This window comes from Macrobrachium nipponense, chromosome 26 (genome assembly GCF_015104395.2).
Source record: "Macrobrachium nipponense isolate FS-2020 chromosome 26, ASM1510439v2, whole genome shotgun sequence".
NCBI lineage: Eukaryota > Metazoa > Arthropoda > Malacostraca > Decapoda > Palaemonidae > Macrobrachium > Macrobrachium nipponense.
In genome coordinates, this window is record NC_087215.1 from 18,496,162 (window position 1) to 18,511,736 (window position 15,575).

At 34.0% G+C, this 15,575-nt stretch overlaps 1 protein-coding gene and 1 long non-coding RNA gene across 2 annotated transcripts in view; both read left to right on the forward strand.

The window, feature by feature from the left end:
* LOC135200016 (uncharacterized) overlaps nucleotides 1-15,575 on the forward strand; it is a 63,495-nt gene that overhangs the window by 25,099 nt on the left and 22,821 nt on the right. The gene's annotated exons all lie outside the window — the stretch shown is intronic.
* LOC135199905 (basic proline-rich protein-like) overlaps nucleotides 6,522-15,575 on the forward strand; it is a 13,089-nt gene continuing 4,035 nt past the window's right edge. Inside the window, exon 1 of the mRNA XM_064228025.1 lies at nucleotides 6,522-6,534. Within this exon, the coding sequence (XP_064084095.1) occupies nucleotides 6,522-6,534 (13 nt within the window). The remainder of the gene's footprint in view (nucleotides 6,535-15,575) is intronic.

Sequence of the window (15,575 nt, forward strand, 5' to 3'; positions counted from 1 at the left end):
CGCCGAAGAAGAAGAAGGTCCGCCCCCCCCCCCCCCTAAGAAGTCTCCTTCGGGAACTTCTAAGGGCCCGTCTCTCTGGTGAGACGGGGGGGGTTTCTTCCGCTGGTCGCCCCTGCTCCTTCGGCAGCAGGACCCGTCTCTTCTCCCGCAAGGAAGAAAAGACTACGGGGACCAGAGGGGTGCCGACTAACACCGGCACTTCCTCACCTGCTGTCAGTGGTTCGGCCACAGCAGCAGGGTCCGGCTCGGCCGCTCGTTCGCGAGAGGTACCGAGTGTACGGTCGCCTACCAGCGACCGTGCAGCCAGGAACCAGACCTCTGAGTCCGCTCAGCGTCAGGTTCACGGCACGGAGCGGAAGACTGGTGACAGCCGCTCACGCGACTCTCACCAGGCCAGCTCTCGCTCTCAGCGGCGAGCAGCTTGGCTACCCGGGCGGACGTGACGGTCCATGACGGCCACGGGCTGAGGCTGGGAAGAGGTCCCCCCGTTCGCCGGCACCAGCCAGGCTGGTACCAGCGAACTGACGCACCGTGAGGATACGCACCGATCTCACCGTGACAGTGGAGCTCGCCGGTCGCCTGACCGTCGCTCTCACAGAGAGCGATCGGGTACGGCGACCAGCACCAGCTCCTCTGACACACGAGACCGGGGCCGCTGTTCTCGGTCCAGCCGTTCTCCACAGCGAGACGGCTCGACTAGGTCTGCAGCTCGATCGCCACCGCGGGTTGGCGATCGCCTGCAGTCCTCCAAGCCCGCTGGTTCTACCAGCGAGCGAGGAGAGAGCGTCAGGTCTTCCTCTCCCATACTTCAACCTCCTCGGGTTTACACCGGGAGGGGCGAGGTATTGAGGAGTGATCGTGAGGGGTGCGCGCCCTCAGGATCCCAGCCACCGCGTCGTACGCATTCCAGGCTCTCGGGTTCTCGGACCAGCCAGGTCGTACGCACAGGTGGTTGGAGGAGACCGAGAGGGGGCTGTCGCTGCTCCTCTCCTTGAGGGAGGAGGGTCTCGGGAGGTGCTCCTGTTTGAGGGACTGGACGGTTCCCAATCTCCTGCAGGATGCAGTCACTCCTGAGATCCAGAGGAACTTTCGTCCCGAGGTTTATTGCGCCTGATTTCGTTCAGCACAACGACCTCGGGGAAGGATCGCCGCTCCCACCATCCGAGGCCCACTCCCGTCCCGGCTCGAGTCGTTCTGGGGCTCCGAAGATGGAAACTCCCAGACCCGACGGTGGGGTTTGCCGCGTTTCGGCAGCTTGCGGACTCGAGTGCTGGCACCAGGTTGAATCGCTTAGTCCTCCGGACAAGGGGTACGGTTTCGAGCAAGGGTCTGGCAGGTCCGAAGCAAGATTGCTTCCACACCTCCTCTGGCTACGACAGCGGTCGGTTTTAACGTGCCATCTGAAGACCCGAATGCCGCCCAAAAACCCAGTGGAACCCAGGAGTTAGCCAGGCTGACTCCGGGTGTTGGTCTCTGCAGCAGATCCTGGTCCGAGAAACCTTGATGGTTCTCGCAGCAAGAGGTCACTTCGGCCATTGGAATCTTAACCAGCCATGGCAGCTTTGCTTCAGGCCCCGTCTCCTGGATAGATCTGTGGTCCCCTCCCCACAGTATCTAAGGTCGCAGCCAACGCCGGGGGAATTTCCTCCCGAAGATGACTCGCGGACCTTCAGGAGGAAATTTGCCAGTACTGGGGGAAGAGCCAATCTCCCTTCCTTTGCCCACCAGTACGGTGAAAACCTGTGGGCCAAACCTGGTTCTCCGACGAAGGGAACGACTGTCCTTACTCGGGTTTCCAGGGGCCGGCAGGGCGTGAAGCGGCGTTGGGACTTTTTTTTTTTTTTCCCCCCCCCCTGCAAACGGAACCCTCTACGGAGTTCACCCGTTCTATCTTTTCCCAGGAGAGATGGTGGAAAGCGCTGGCGGTGGACAAGATCGGCGCAACTGACGGACAGTGACCAGTCTGGTTCAGTCCAGGCAGTCTCGATAAGGCTTCTGGGCAAGCCCTCTGGAACTGCGGCCAAGTCTAAGAGCTCGGCCTAGCGCCTATTCCTCGGTCCGGCTAAGACGGTTGCTGCGTCGAAGCCCCCGGGGTAATCGACCTTCTGTCTTCTTCGACGTTCTGGCAAGGGGTAGCCGTAACCAGCCCTCCTCCCAGCCCGTCCCTCCTCATCCCGGTGGAGGCTTCTGGGAAGAAGTCGACAAAGAAAGGGGGGAAACGCTACGGACAGGCGTTTCCCACCCCCTCACCTTGCTTGCCGGAAGTGGGGGGGTGGCCCTGGGCCAGCCATTGGGCAACTTCCGGCCAGCCGCTACGGCGACCGTAGACCTGGTATTGTAGATGTACCTTTCGGGAGGGACATTCCTATTTACCCTTCCGAATCTAGGCCACCACCCCTCACCGCCAACCCGGTCCAACAGCAGTCCTGTACCGTTCCAGGGGTCCATCGAAGGAGGCGTAAAGCACTGATGACAGGAGGAATAAAGACCAATGGCGTGAAGGCAACGAGAGCTTGTAGAACATCGTCACGGATCAGTCCACCGGGCTTTTACAAAGTCGACTCTTCCTGGTGGAAAAGTCACGGACAGGGAGGCTGGGCGCACCCGGTGGGATAGATCTCTCTACCCCTGAAATCCGGTTTGTTCGCCAGACCCGGTTCACGATGGGAGACCGGCACGCTCAGTGCTCGACTTCCCATCATGGGAGAACCGATTTCATGCTTTCAGTGGACTTGAAGGATGCGTATGTTCCAAATACCCATTCATCAGTCCTCCAAAAGTAAACGCACCAATCCGCTTCATCCTCGACGGGTACGGTGTGACCAGTTCAGGGCAACTGTGCTTTCGGTCTCTCAACCGCCCTCCCCAGCAGGTTTGTTCACGCGAGAGTGTTCACTCTGGTGTCTGCTTGGGCCCACCCATTTCGGCCACCGGGATAACGTTCTGATGAGGTTTATCTCGAACGATTGGTTTAGTCCTGGCGAGCTCCCCGCTCGCAGTTGATACAGGACAGGGATCGATCCTGCTCGAGTTCTGTCCACGATCTTGGGGATCGGGGTGACAACTTCGAGAAAGTCCGATCTCGAGTCCCAAGCGAGAGGATTGAAGTACCTGGGTCATGGCTGATGCTGACACGGGTAGCAGGTGGGCGGTAGTATTCCCCAGCAGACTCGGGCGGATCAGCAGATTGCAAAGGGAGGCTAAGCCAACCAGTTGACCTGTCTCCGGCCAGGGAAACAGGTGAGCTCAAGCGATGGCAAGATCCGTGAATCCGGGACACCTGTCGTCGCTATCGAGAAAGTTTAGTCCCATCACGTGGGCGTCTTCACCTGCTTCGGATCCTCATTCAGTGGAGACTAAAGGAGAGTTGGTCGCAGGCGACGGATCCCCCAAGCTTTCCAGTGTCACTGACACAGGAGGTGAGGCAGGACCTAGCCTGGTGGCTGGACGACAGGAACCTCTTAAGAGGAGTGCCTCTGCGCACTCCCCCCCCGGACATGCAGCTGTTCTCAGACGCATCGACCGAGGGATGGGGGCGCACACCTGGAGGAGTTGCTGACTTCAGGAGTGTGGGACGAGAACGACAAGCACCTTCACATCAATGTACTGGAACTCAAGGCAGCGTTTCTCGCTCTCCAAGAGTTTCAGGACGCTTGATGGGACACTCAGTGGTGTTGATGTGCGACAACACCACGGTGGTGGCTTACGTCAACAAACAGGGGGGCTAGTGTCTCTCCGTTTGTACCAGTTGACTCGGCAGGTGCACGAGTGGGCTCAGGCAGGCACTCAATAGAGCTGTCGGCACGCTACATTCCAGGGAAGAGGAATGTAGTAGCAGACACGCTCAGCCGTCGGGATCAGGTGATAGGGACCGAATGGTCTCTACACCAGGACGTGGCGGAAAGGCTCTTCGACCTGTGGGGCGACCAGTCGTGGATCTGTTCGCCACCCGGTCACAAACAGGAAGCTCCAGGTGTTCTTCTCGGCCGTGCCGGACGCCCATGGGCAGCTGCAGAGGACGCTCTTCAACACCCGTGGGACAACCTCTTCGCCTATGCCTTTCCCCGTTGTTTCAGCCTGATTCGCAAGGTGATCAGTCGAGCACTGGTCACCCCGAATCTCAGGATGATCCTGGTGGCTCCCAAGTGGCCACAGGCCATTTTGGTATCCGGACCTGCTGGCTCTTCTCGCAGGAGGAACAGCAGAGAGATTCCCCCTTGGCAACAACCTTCTCGCCCAGCCACACGTCGAGCGGTACCACCGAGCAGTCCAGTCCCCTACGTCTTCACGGCTGGCTGTTATCCACCATCTCTTTGCGAACGAGAGGCTTTTCTCGTAGCGCAGCAACAGAGATGGCTGGAAACGTCCGTCAGTCCTCTGCAGCTGTGTACCAGGGGAAGTGGGCCGTCTTCTGTGGTTGGTGTCGTAGACTGGGGTCTATCTCCTCTCAGAGCCACTCTTCAGCAGGATAGCGGATTTCCTCGTTTTTCTTCGCGCGAGAGAAGCTCCTCTCAGTACCCACAGTCAAAGGATACAGAGCCGCCTTGGCGCGCTCGTCCTGAAAACTGAGGGGGTTGGACATCTCGAACTCGTTCGAGATCTCCTTGCTTATGAGGAGCTTCGAAAAGGTCTTGCCCACCCAGGGAACTCAGGCCCCCTGCGTGGGATGTGACTCTCGTCCTTAGGAGTTTGACTCGAACGCCGTTCGAGCCACTCCGGGAGTCGTCAGACAGGGATCTGACCCTCAAGACCCTCTTCTTGCTGGCCCTGGCATCGCGAAGAGAGTAGGGGAACTTCATGGTCTTTCCTATGATGTACGACACTCCAGGGGATGGGGATCCGTGACGCTCGATTTCGTCCCGAACTTCGTTGCGAAAGACTCAGAAACCGTCGGTCCCTGACGACAGGTTCGAGTCATTCACGATTCCCTCCCTAATGGACTTCACCGATAATGATGCGGATGAGATGCTGCTTTGTCCCTGTGAGGGCGCTACGGCGCTATCTGAAGAGAACTCGACACCTCAGGCCTGAGTGTCGACGCCTCTTCGTTAGCACCGGGGTCACCAAGAAAGAAGTATCCAAGAACACCTCTTTTCATTCTGGCTGCGTGAGGTCATCAGGAGGGCGTATGAGGCTGATGGTAGTGACGACATCCGTACGTCCCGTCCGAGAGCTCACGAAGTCAGAAGTATTGGCCCCTCGTTGGCGTTTCGTAAGAACTTTCTCCGTGGCGCAGGTCCTGAAGGCAGGGGTCTGGTCTAACCAGACTACCTTTACGTCCTTCTACCTTCGGGATATTGCCCACAGGTCCTTGGATACTCCTTTTCCTTGGGACCCGTGGTGGCTGCTCAACAAGTTGTGTAGCTAACCCAGACCCTCGCAGGCTGAAACAGCATCGAGTCCTGGTGTGACTGTGTGATGGATGTGTGAGTGAGTGAGTGACTGGGCTCCCTCTTCCCATCTTTTCCTCCTCCTCTACCTGTGGGCAGAGGGCCACGGTCGTCACTACGCTGGATGAGGACGAGATGCAGGTGAGCTATATGACAGAGCCCCATCCTATCCCTTTCACTAGGGATAGGAGCAGAATATCCACCACTTCCTTCTACAAGGGGGGGAAGTGGATGCCTACAAGAGTCAAACCCATGACTTTATATTTGCTCCTGTACAGGAACAAGTTTCTTACATTGCTGGTACGAAGAGATACGCTTGCCTCTCTCTTAGTACTCGGTCCAGAGGTTTGACCATTGATCCTGCGGTGCACACCCCGATCAATCGGACAGAGGCTTGGATCCCTCCTCGCTCTTACGACCAGGGAGGCTTCCAAGGTTGGGCGAACACCAGTCTGTTCACAAAAGACTCAGATTCCTCCCACCAAGAAGTGAGTCTTCCTATTGTAAAAGGACCGAAGGTTGTATGCGTGTCGGAACAAATGACAATTTGTCCAAAATTGCATTTTTCCTAAACTATACAAACCTGAGGTCCTTTTACACATAGCCCCACCTCATGCCACCCCTCACTCTGCAGTTTTTGCTTGGGCCAAAAGCAAAAGTGATTTGTTTACCTCCCAGTCGCGCGCGCGCCTGTCGGACAAGCAGTTAACTACCGAACCCCTTGTTCGAAAGCTTACGACCTATCCAGCTGCCGCTAGTACCTTCCTATTGTAAAAGGACCTCAGGTTTGTATAGTTAGGAAAAATGCAATTTTGGACAAATTGTCATTTTAAAAGTGTAAAGTAATTGCTGCCTCAGCTGCAGTAATTTTATATAGGTCTATTTTGATAATTATGGTTTTTTCATTGTTGCTTAAACTGAGGAGCAACGACCCGAATGTTACATGTCTAAAAAAAGTAATTATGAAAGTGAATTTAATTTTATTCAAAGATGCCAGAGGCTGTAGTTAAACATTTGTTGTATGACCCGTAGAGTTTTTCATGGCTACATTTTTATTCCAAGTCTGGATTCTGACTATTCCATGTCACTACTCAAACAGGCTAGTAGAGCGCCTATGGAGGCCATTTTCGCATGCCGGGCCAAGGTCAGTGTATATATTTATATTTCAATTTTTACAGAAAAGCTATGATATTAGTCATCAAAGTCTCTCTCCTCTCTCTCTCTCTCTGCTCACTCTCTCTCTCTCTCTCTCTCTCTCTCTCTCTCTCTCTCTCTCTCTCTCTCTCTCTCTCTTGATACTACATATTATTTTACTAATTTTATCTTTAAATTATTATCGTTATTTTTATTTATCATTATTATTTTTAATTTATATTATTATTATTATTTTTATTATTATTATTATTATTATTATTATTGTCATTATCATTATTATTATTATTATTATTATTATTATTATTATTATTATTATTATTATTATTATTATTATTCTTATTATTTATATTTTATTGTTTTTATTTATTTTTATTTTACTCTTATTTTTAATATTGTTTTATTTTAAAAATAATTATTATTTATATTTTTATTACTTTCAGTTATTTTTTTATTCTTCTTAATATTATTTTATTTTCATTATTATTATTATTTTTATTATTTTTGTTTTTATGTGAATTATATTTATTGTTATTATTGTTTTTATTTTTTTTATATTTTATAATATATATAATTGAACTTAATTAATTTAATTGTTTATTTTTGTTTATATTACTTTTATTTTACTTTTATTTTATTTTTATTATTATTTATATTCTTAGTTTTCTGTTTATTCTTACTATTTTTATTGTTATAATTATTATTTTTATTTTAAAATTTTTATATATTATAGTATTGTTTTTATTTGTATTTTTTTATTATATTTATTTTTAATCATTATTATTTTTTTAAACTTTTCTATTTTCATTTTTTTTTTTTTTTATTATATATATATTTTAATCATTATTATTTTGTCATTTCTATTAATTTATTTTTTATTTTAAATATTTTTATTTCAATTTATTATTATTATTTTATTGATTTAATTTATATTTTATTATTTTTTTAAATTTCATCTTTAATAATATTATTTTATTTGATTATTAGCATTATTTTTATTTTTTTGGTATTTTTAATTTATTTTCATTTTTAATATTATTATTTTATTTCATCATCATTTTTACTTTTATTTTTATAATTTTTTCATGTGCATTATATTTATTTAATTTATTAATATTTATTATTATTTTTATAAATTATAGAATTATTCTTTTTATTTTATTTTTTTTTTTTTTGTGTTTATTTTTATTACTTTTATTTGTTTTTTATTTTCTCAATATTATTATTTTATTTTCAATATATTCATTATTTTTATTTATGTAAGGAATTATATACTTTATTTTCATTATTGTTTTTATTTTTTTTATTTTTATAAAATATGTAAGTATTTTAATTAATTTCATTTATATTTTTTATTTATATTACTTTTAATTATAATTTTATTTCTTTTATATTTTAATTATATTATTCTTAGTTTTCTGTTTATTATTTTATTTTATTCTTCTAATTAATTTTTATTTTTTATTTTATTATAGTTATAATATTTTTTTATCTTTATTTTAATCTATTTATTTATTTGTTTTATATACATTTTATTTATTTATTTATTTATTTTTGTTATATTTTATATATATTTTATTTTATTTATTTTTATATATTTGTTTATTCATTCATTTTAATTATTCATTTATTTATTTATATTTTATTTTATTTCATTTATTTATTTTTTATTATATGTTTTTATTTTCATTTATTTATTTATATATTTGTCCTGTTTATTTATTTATTGATTATTTATTTATTCATCTTTATTTATTTATTTGCATATATATATATATATATATATATATATATATATATGTATATATATATATATATATATATATATATATATATATATATATATATATTTGTTATTTATTTATTTATTTATATATTCATTTATTTTTATTTATTTATTTTTAATTTTTTTTATTTTTATTTATTTATTTTTATTTCTTTTTATTTTTTTTTATTTATATATAGACATATATTATTTTTATTTTTTTTATTTATTTCTATGTATTTATTTATATATTCATTTGTTAGGAATACAACAGAAGTCTATGAAAGACATGTAGGGACAATTAGATAGGAAATTCTACGGGTAGAGTAATGAAAGAATCTACCAGGAGAGGTAGAAAAGGGAGTAGAAGTGTGGTAGGAACAGACTGCAGCAATAGCAGTTTGGAAAAACGAGACAAAACATAGGCAGCAGCTTGCCAAAACAGTAAGTTGCAAACTCCAGTGGAATATCTGAACTTTGACACCTTCAATGGGTGGTTACGAGAGATTAAGATAACCAAAAAGACTAATCAAGGGGTAGTACCGGAAGTAAGGAAAGCCACCCAAGAAGTAGTAGGATGTGTCTTAGTAGTAGTTAAGGAGGAGCCTAATTTTAGAAGTTAGGTTGGGACTTCACTTGAAGTCTCAGAGAAGTTCAGTTGGAAACTAATCCTCATAGGGGGAGGCTACGTCAATATACTCTCTGTTATCTATGTAATGTTGTGTAATTTGATAAACTGTGAACTAGTACTCTTAATAATAAGTAAGATAAACTAAGTGGTGTTTAACTTGCCAAGAATCTAAGGAAGTATCCATGCCAAAACCTCCTGAGAGACTGGAAAATGAAAGGAAATTAATCTACAATGTTCCTAAGAAAAGAAAAACTCAACCGCCAGTAATAAATGAAGGATTGCCCATATAATAAATAATCTTCTCAATTAATACCAACAAGCTACCGAAGAAAGACTGACTAATAATAAAAGAGGAAAGAAGAGAGAAAGAGAAATAGAATAAAAGGAAACCCGTAGATAAGTACACAGGCACAACAAATTGGTGGCAGCGGTGGGATTCTAAGTGCAAAACACCGGTTGGAAAAACACACACAGTGGAAAAAGTAAACAGTAGAAAATGTAAAGTATCAACCAACTGTTAGCAAAAGAGCGCTAATCCTTAAGCGCTAGAAACATAAAGAAAACCAACAAATAACATCCATTTTTTTATTTTTTTTTATTTATTTTTTTATTTATTTATTTTTATTTATTTATTCTGTATTTTCATTTATTTATTTATTTATTTATTTTTATTTATTTATTTATTATTTTTCATTTATTTATTTATTTACTTATACAATTTTTTATTTACTTATTTTTATCTAATTATTATTTTCTTTATATATTTATTTAATTTTATTTATTTATTCAAGAAAATGTTTCTTATCTATTTTTAATATATTTATTTCAATTTCTATTTATTTATTTTTTACTTTTATATTTTTATTTATTTCTTTATTTAGTTTTATTTACTAATTTTTTATTTATTTATTGTATTAATTTACTTCTATTTATTTATTTATTTTATATATTCATGTTTACTTATATATTTATTTTATTTATGTATATTTATTATTTATTTTTTATTTTTTAGTTTTTATTCACTCATTAATTTTTATATATTTGTTTATTCATTCATTTGTAATTATTTATTTTTATAATTTATATTTTATTTATGTGTTTATTTTCTATATTTATTTTTTCTATATATTTATTTCTATTTATTTATTTATGTAGTTTATTCATTTATTTGTATTTATTTATTTATTTATTTATTCCTTTTTATTAATTAATTTATTTTTATGTAATTATTTTTTTTATTTATTATTATCTTATTTTATCTCTATTTATTTATTTTCATTTATATATATATATATATATATATATATATATATATATATATATATATATATATATATATATATATATATATATATATATATATATATCTATCTATATATATATATATATATATATATATATATATATATATATATATATATATATAACTTGATCACGAAGTATATAAAAACGGGATGCTATGTATAAATAAAAGTTTTTTTTGTTTTTTTTGCCACGAAGGAAAAAAATGAAAAAGCGAGATAGCCAAGTACTTTCGGTCCTGTTCGGACGACCCTTTACTGAGGCAAACTGATTTACAAGAAAAACATAGTCAAAAGAAGGCTTAATATACAAACTGACACTACAATATTAGATCACTATATAAGTTTGAAAAATACTGTGATCTACCACAAAATCATTTAGACATTATCAAAGGCATGACATATAGTGCTACGCATGCCTACCATGAAAATAACTTCCCCGCTTGCTACAGAAAAAGTTAAAGAATTGAAGAATGATAATAGCTTACACATTCACCAAGGCTGATAAATCCAATAGTTAGTGTGGTTCTTGACAAAACTGACTACATATCACGCATGCATACTTTAACTAGAGGGTGAAATAACTTACAAAAACTCGCAAAAAGTCTGTTGGACCAAGTAATAAAAAACTAAACTTTAATATTAATATCAAACAAATTCTTAAAGATAAAAAAGAACTTTGTGCAAGTTAACTGTAGTGTCCCTCATTACCTTATTTATATGGCCTAGTCAAAACTCATAAGGAAAACAAACCTATGCGCCCAATTATTAGTACTGTAGGATCAATTGCTTATAAAAACTATCTAAATATCTTACTAAACTGTTATCCCCCTGCTACTAGGAACTGTATCTAATTCACACATCCGGAATTCTCTTGATCTTGTGGAAAAATTAAATAACATTGTACTAAGCCCTAGCGATATTTTTGTCAGTTTTGATGTATTGTTCTTTGTTTACAAAAGTCCCTATTGATCTCGTGCTAGAATATTTAAGTAATGAACTTGTACTGCATGAATTGCCTATGTCCGTTAGTCACATAATTTCCTTAATAAGTTATGTATTTGTGATTGCAGATTTATTTTTAATGGAGAGTATTACCAACCAAATATTTGGTAGGCCATGGGTAACCCTTTATCACCTCTCCTTTCAAACTTATATATAGAATTTTTTGAGAGACAACACCTCCCGAATATCACACTTATCCCCTTAAAATGGTACCGATATGTCGATGATATCTTAGTAGTCTTACCTGGTGATATCGATGTAAATGATTTACTGTCTAAATTGAATAATTTAGTGCCATCCATAAAATTCACTGTTGAAATTGAAAATAATAATGTCATTCCTTTCCTAGATGTAGTTAAAGACATAAGAGAATCTTTCCAATGCAAATTCAGTATTTATAGAAAACCCACAAATAATTTAACATATGTACATTTTTATTCTGGCCACCATCTTAATATTAAAATTTCAATTTTTCTTCTATGTTCCTACGCGCTTTGCGTATCACGAGTCCACAATATCTGGACCAAGAAATAGAATACATAAAAAAGATAGGAAACGATCTTTGCTACCCACCTCATGTAATTGAGTTTTATAGTGTTGCTATTAATGAAAAAGAAATGCCAAAAAATGTACTTAGCTTACCTTATTTTCGTGGATTTGAAACCATAAAATCAATTTTTAAATCGTTTATGTTTAATGTATTGTTCTCTTATAACAATACCATTAAAGAACATACTAATTAAGAATAGTCCCGTAACAAATAAACAGCATCATTTACAAAATTCCTTGTAAGGATTGCCCTTCGTTTTACGTTGGTCAGTCAAGTAAAAATTTATGTGTACGTATTAAGCAACATATGTATTCAGTTAGAACAGCCCAGACTTCAAATGCACTGTTTATCCATCTGAGTGAAAATTCTCATTGTATTAATTGGGGTGATACCTCGGTAATTGCTAGATCTAATGATTATGTTTCAAGAAATTTACTGGAATCGGCAATTATACAAATCACTAATAAAAACAACCTCAATCTTAGTCTGGGAATGTACCATTTGGACCCATATATTTGTAAGATGTTTATGAAGGACCTTAAAATAAATGAACAACTAATAAATTAGTCCCACTTGTATAGTTATTATTTTTGTTCATCTCCTCTCTCTCTCTCTCTCGCTCTCTCTCTCTCTCTCTCATCGTCCTCTCTCTCTCTCTGGTTCGATATTCTCTCTCCCTCTTTTTCTTGCTCGATATATACATATTTATATTTTCTTTCGTCTTTTCATTAATAATAATTTTTTTGGGAAAATTTGTGTAAACATTCATGATATTAAATTGTATATACTCCAGTGTCTTTTCAAAATGTACTGTTTTTCTGGAAGAATCATTTGTTTACTGCGTGTATCCTTCAGGCGGCTCCTCCCTTCTGTAGAGTGAAAATCGCCCTTATGGCTAATATTGTAGTGTCAGTTTGTATATTAAGCCTCCTTTTGACTATGTTGTTCTTTGTAAAATCAGTTTGCCTCAGTAAAGGGTCCGAACAGAACCGAAAGTACTTGGCTATCTCGCTTTTTAATTTTTTTCCTTTGTGGCAAAAAAAAACTTTATTTATGCCATATATATATATATATATATATATATATATATATATTATATATATATATATATATATATATATATATTAAATTTATTTATTTTTATCTATTTGTTTATGCATTTATTTATTTATTTATTTTTTATATTTTTGATATATTTTGATTTTTATTTATTTATCATTCTTATTTTCCATTTATTTATATATAGATATTCATTTATTGTTTTTTGTTATTTTATTTATTCTAATATATTATTCAGTTTATTATTTAATTTTTATACATTTAATTATTTATAATTTGTTTTTTGTTTATTTTATTTATTTATTTAGTTTATTTAAGTTTTTATTTATTATTTATTTATTATTTTTATTTTTATATTTTATTTATTATTTCATTTATTTATTTATTGTTTTTTTATTTATTTATTATTTTTCATTTAAAGTATTTATTTACTTATATAAATTTTTTTACTTATTATTTTTATCTAAATTGTTATTATTTATTTATATATGTTTATTGCATCATTTATTAATTTATTCAAAAAATGTTTCTTGTTATTTATTTATTTTATCTATTTATGTAAAATTTCAATTTGATTTATTTTTTTTACTTTTATAGATTTTTCTTTATTTAGATTTAGTTTACTTTAATTTAATTTATTAGTTTATTTTTTTATTATTTGATTTATTTATTTTTTTTATTATTTATTTATTATTTCCACTTAATTTAATATAATATAATTGAGTATGTTTATTTATTTATTCTGTTTATGTATTTAATTTATATTTAATTTATTTGTTTTTAGTTATTTATTCATTTTTATTGATTTATTTATAATCTTTATTTTTATTTATTTTTTATTTTGTTTTTCATTATTTATTTATAAATTTAGTATTTTTTTATTTCATTTATTTATGTAAACTATTTTTTATTTTTTTATTTTATTTATTCTCATTTATTTAATTTTTATTTATCTATTTATTTAAATGTTTTTATTCATCTATTTTTATTCATTATATTTTAATATTTTTTATAATTTATTTTTATTTATTGTTTTATTCAATAATTTGTTTTTTTATTTAATTATTTTGTTTTTATAAGTTAGTTTAATTTAATTTTTTATTTATCTATTTTTTTATTTCTTTACTTGTATTTTTATTTATTTATTTTTTTTATTTATTTATTTATTTATTTTATATCTTTATTTGTATGTATTTGTTTATTATTTTACTTATTTAATTAGTTATTTCTTTAGTTTCTATTAATTATTTTTTTTCTATTCATATATTTTCATTTACTATTTATTTTTTTATTGCCTTATGTAATTATTTATTTTATTTCATTTTAATTATTTTTATTTATTTACTTATTTTTATTTATTATTATTTATTTTTATGCATCTATTCATTTTTATCTTTTTTTTTCCTTTATTTTATTTATTTATTTTTATCTTTTTTCCATTTATTTTATTTATTTATATAATTTATTTGTTTAATTTTTATCTATTTTCTATATAGGTATTATTTAGTTTTATATAGTTTTTCCTTTTTTCCCTTTATTTTATTTATTTATTTTTATCTTTTTTTTCATTTATTTATTTTATTTTTTATAATTTATTTTGTTTAATTTTTTATCTATTTTCTATATAGTATTTATTTATTTTATATAGTATTTTAATTAATTGATTCATTTTTTTATCTTCATTTTTTATCTATTTTTTATTTATTTATTATTTTTATTTTTTATTTTTTTATTTTTTATTTATACATTCATTTGATATAGTATTTTTTTTATATGTTTTTTTATTATTTCATTTATTATTTATTTTTTATTTTATTATTATTTATATTATTTAATTTAAAAATTTATTTTTGTCTATTATTTATTTATATATAGTTTATCAATTTTTTATTATTTTATTTTTTTATTTTTTTTTATTTTTTTTTATTTTTTTTATTTTTATTTTTTTATTCATTTATTTATCTTACTTATATATTTATTTATTAATCTATTCATTTATTATTGTATTTAATTTTTTTATTTTATTTATTTATTTCATTTTATTTATTTATTTATTTTTGTATTTAATTTTTTTACTTATTTAATTTATTATTATTTTATTTATTTAAATTTAAATTTATATTTATCCATTTATTATTTTTTATTCATATATTATTTTTATTTTTATTTATTTATTTATTTATTTTCTATTATTAATTTTTTTAAATTTTTTAATTTTTTTATTATTTTCTTTTTATCTATTTATTTTATTTTTTTTTTTCGGTTTTATTTTTATTCATTTATTGGTTGTTATTTATTCATTTATTTTTATTATATATTTTTATTTTTTATTTATTATATTTTTTTTAATTTTTAATTTATTTTATAATTTTTATTTTTTATTTACTTTTATTCATTTGTATTATTTTTTTATTTTTTATTCTTTTTATTATTTATTTATTTTCATTGCTTTTTTATTTTTTTTTACTTATTCTTACTTTTATTTTATTATTATTATTTTTTTCATTTTTATGAATAATACTGCTTTGTTATATTTATTTTTTTATTTTCATATATACTATTTATATTTTGAAATTTTATCAATATTTATTTTACTATTTTTTCTGTTTATAATTTTATAATTATTTTCATTTTTACAGTTATTGTTTATATTTTTAAATTTCATTATTATAGTTTTAATAGTTGCATTTATATTGATATTTTTTATTATTATTATCATTTT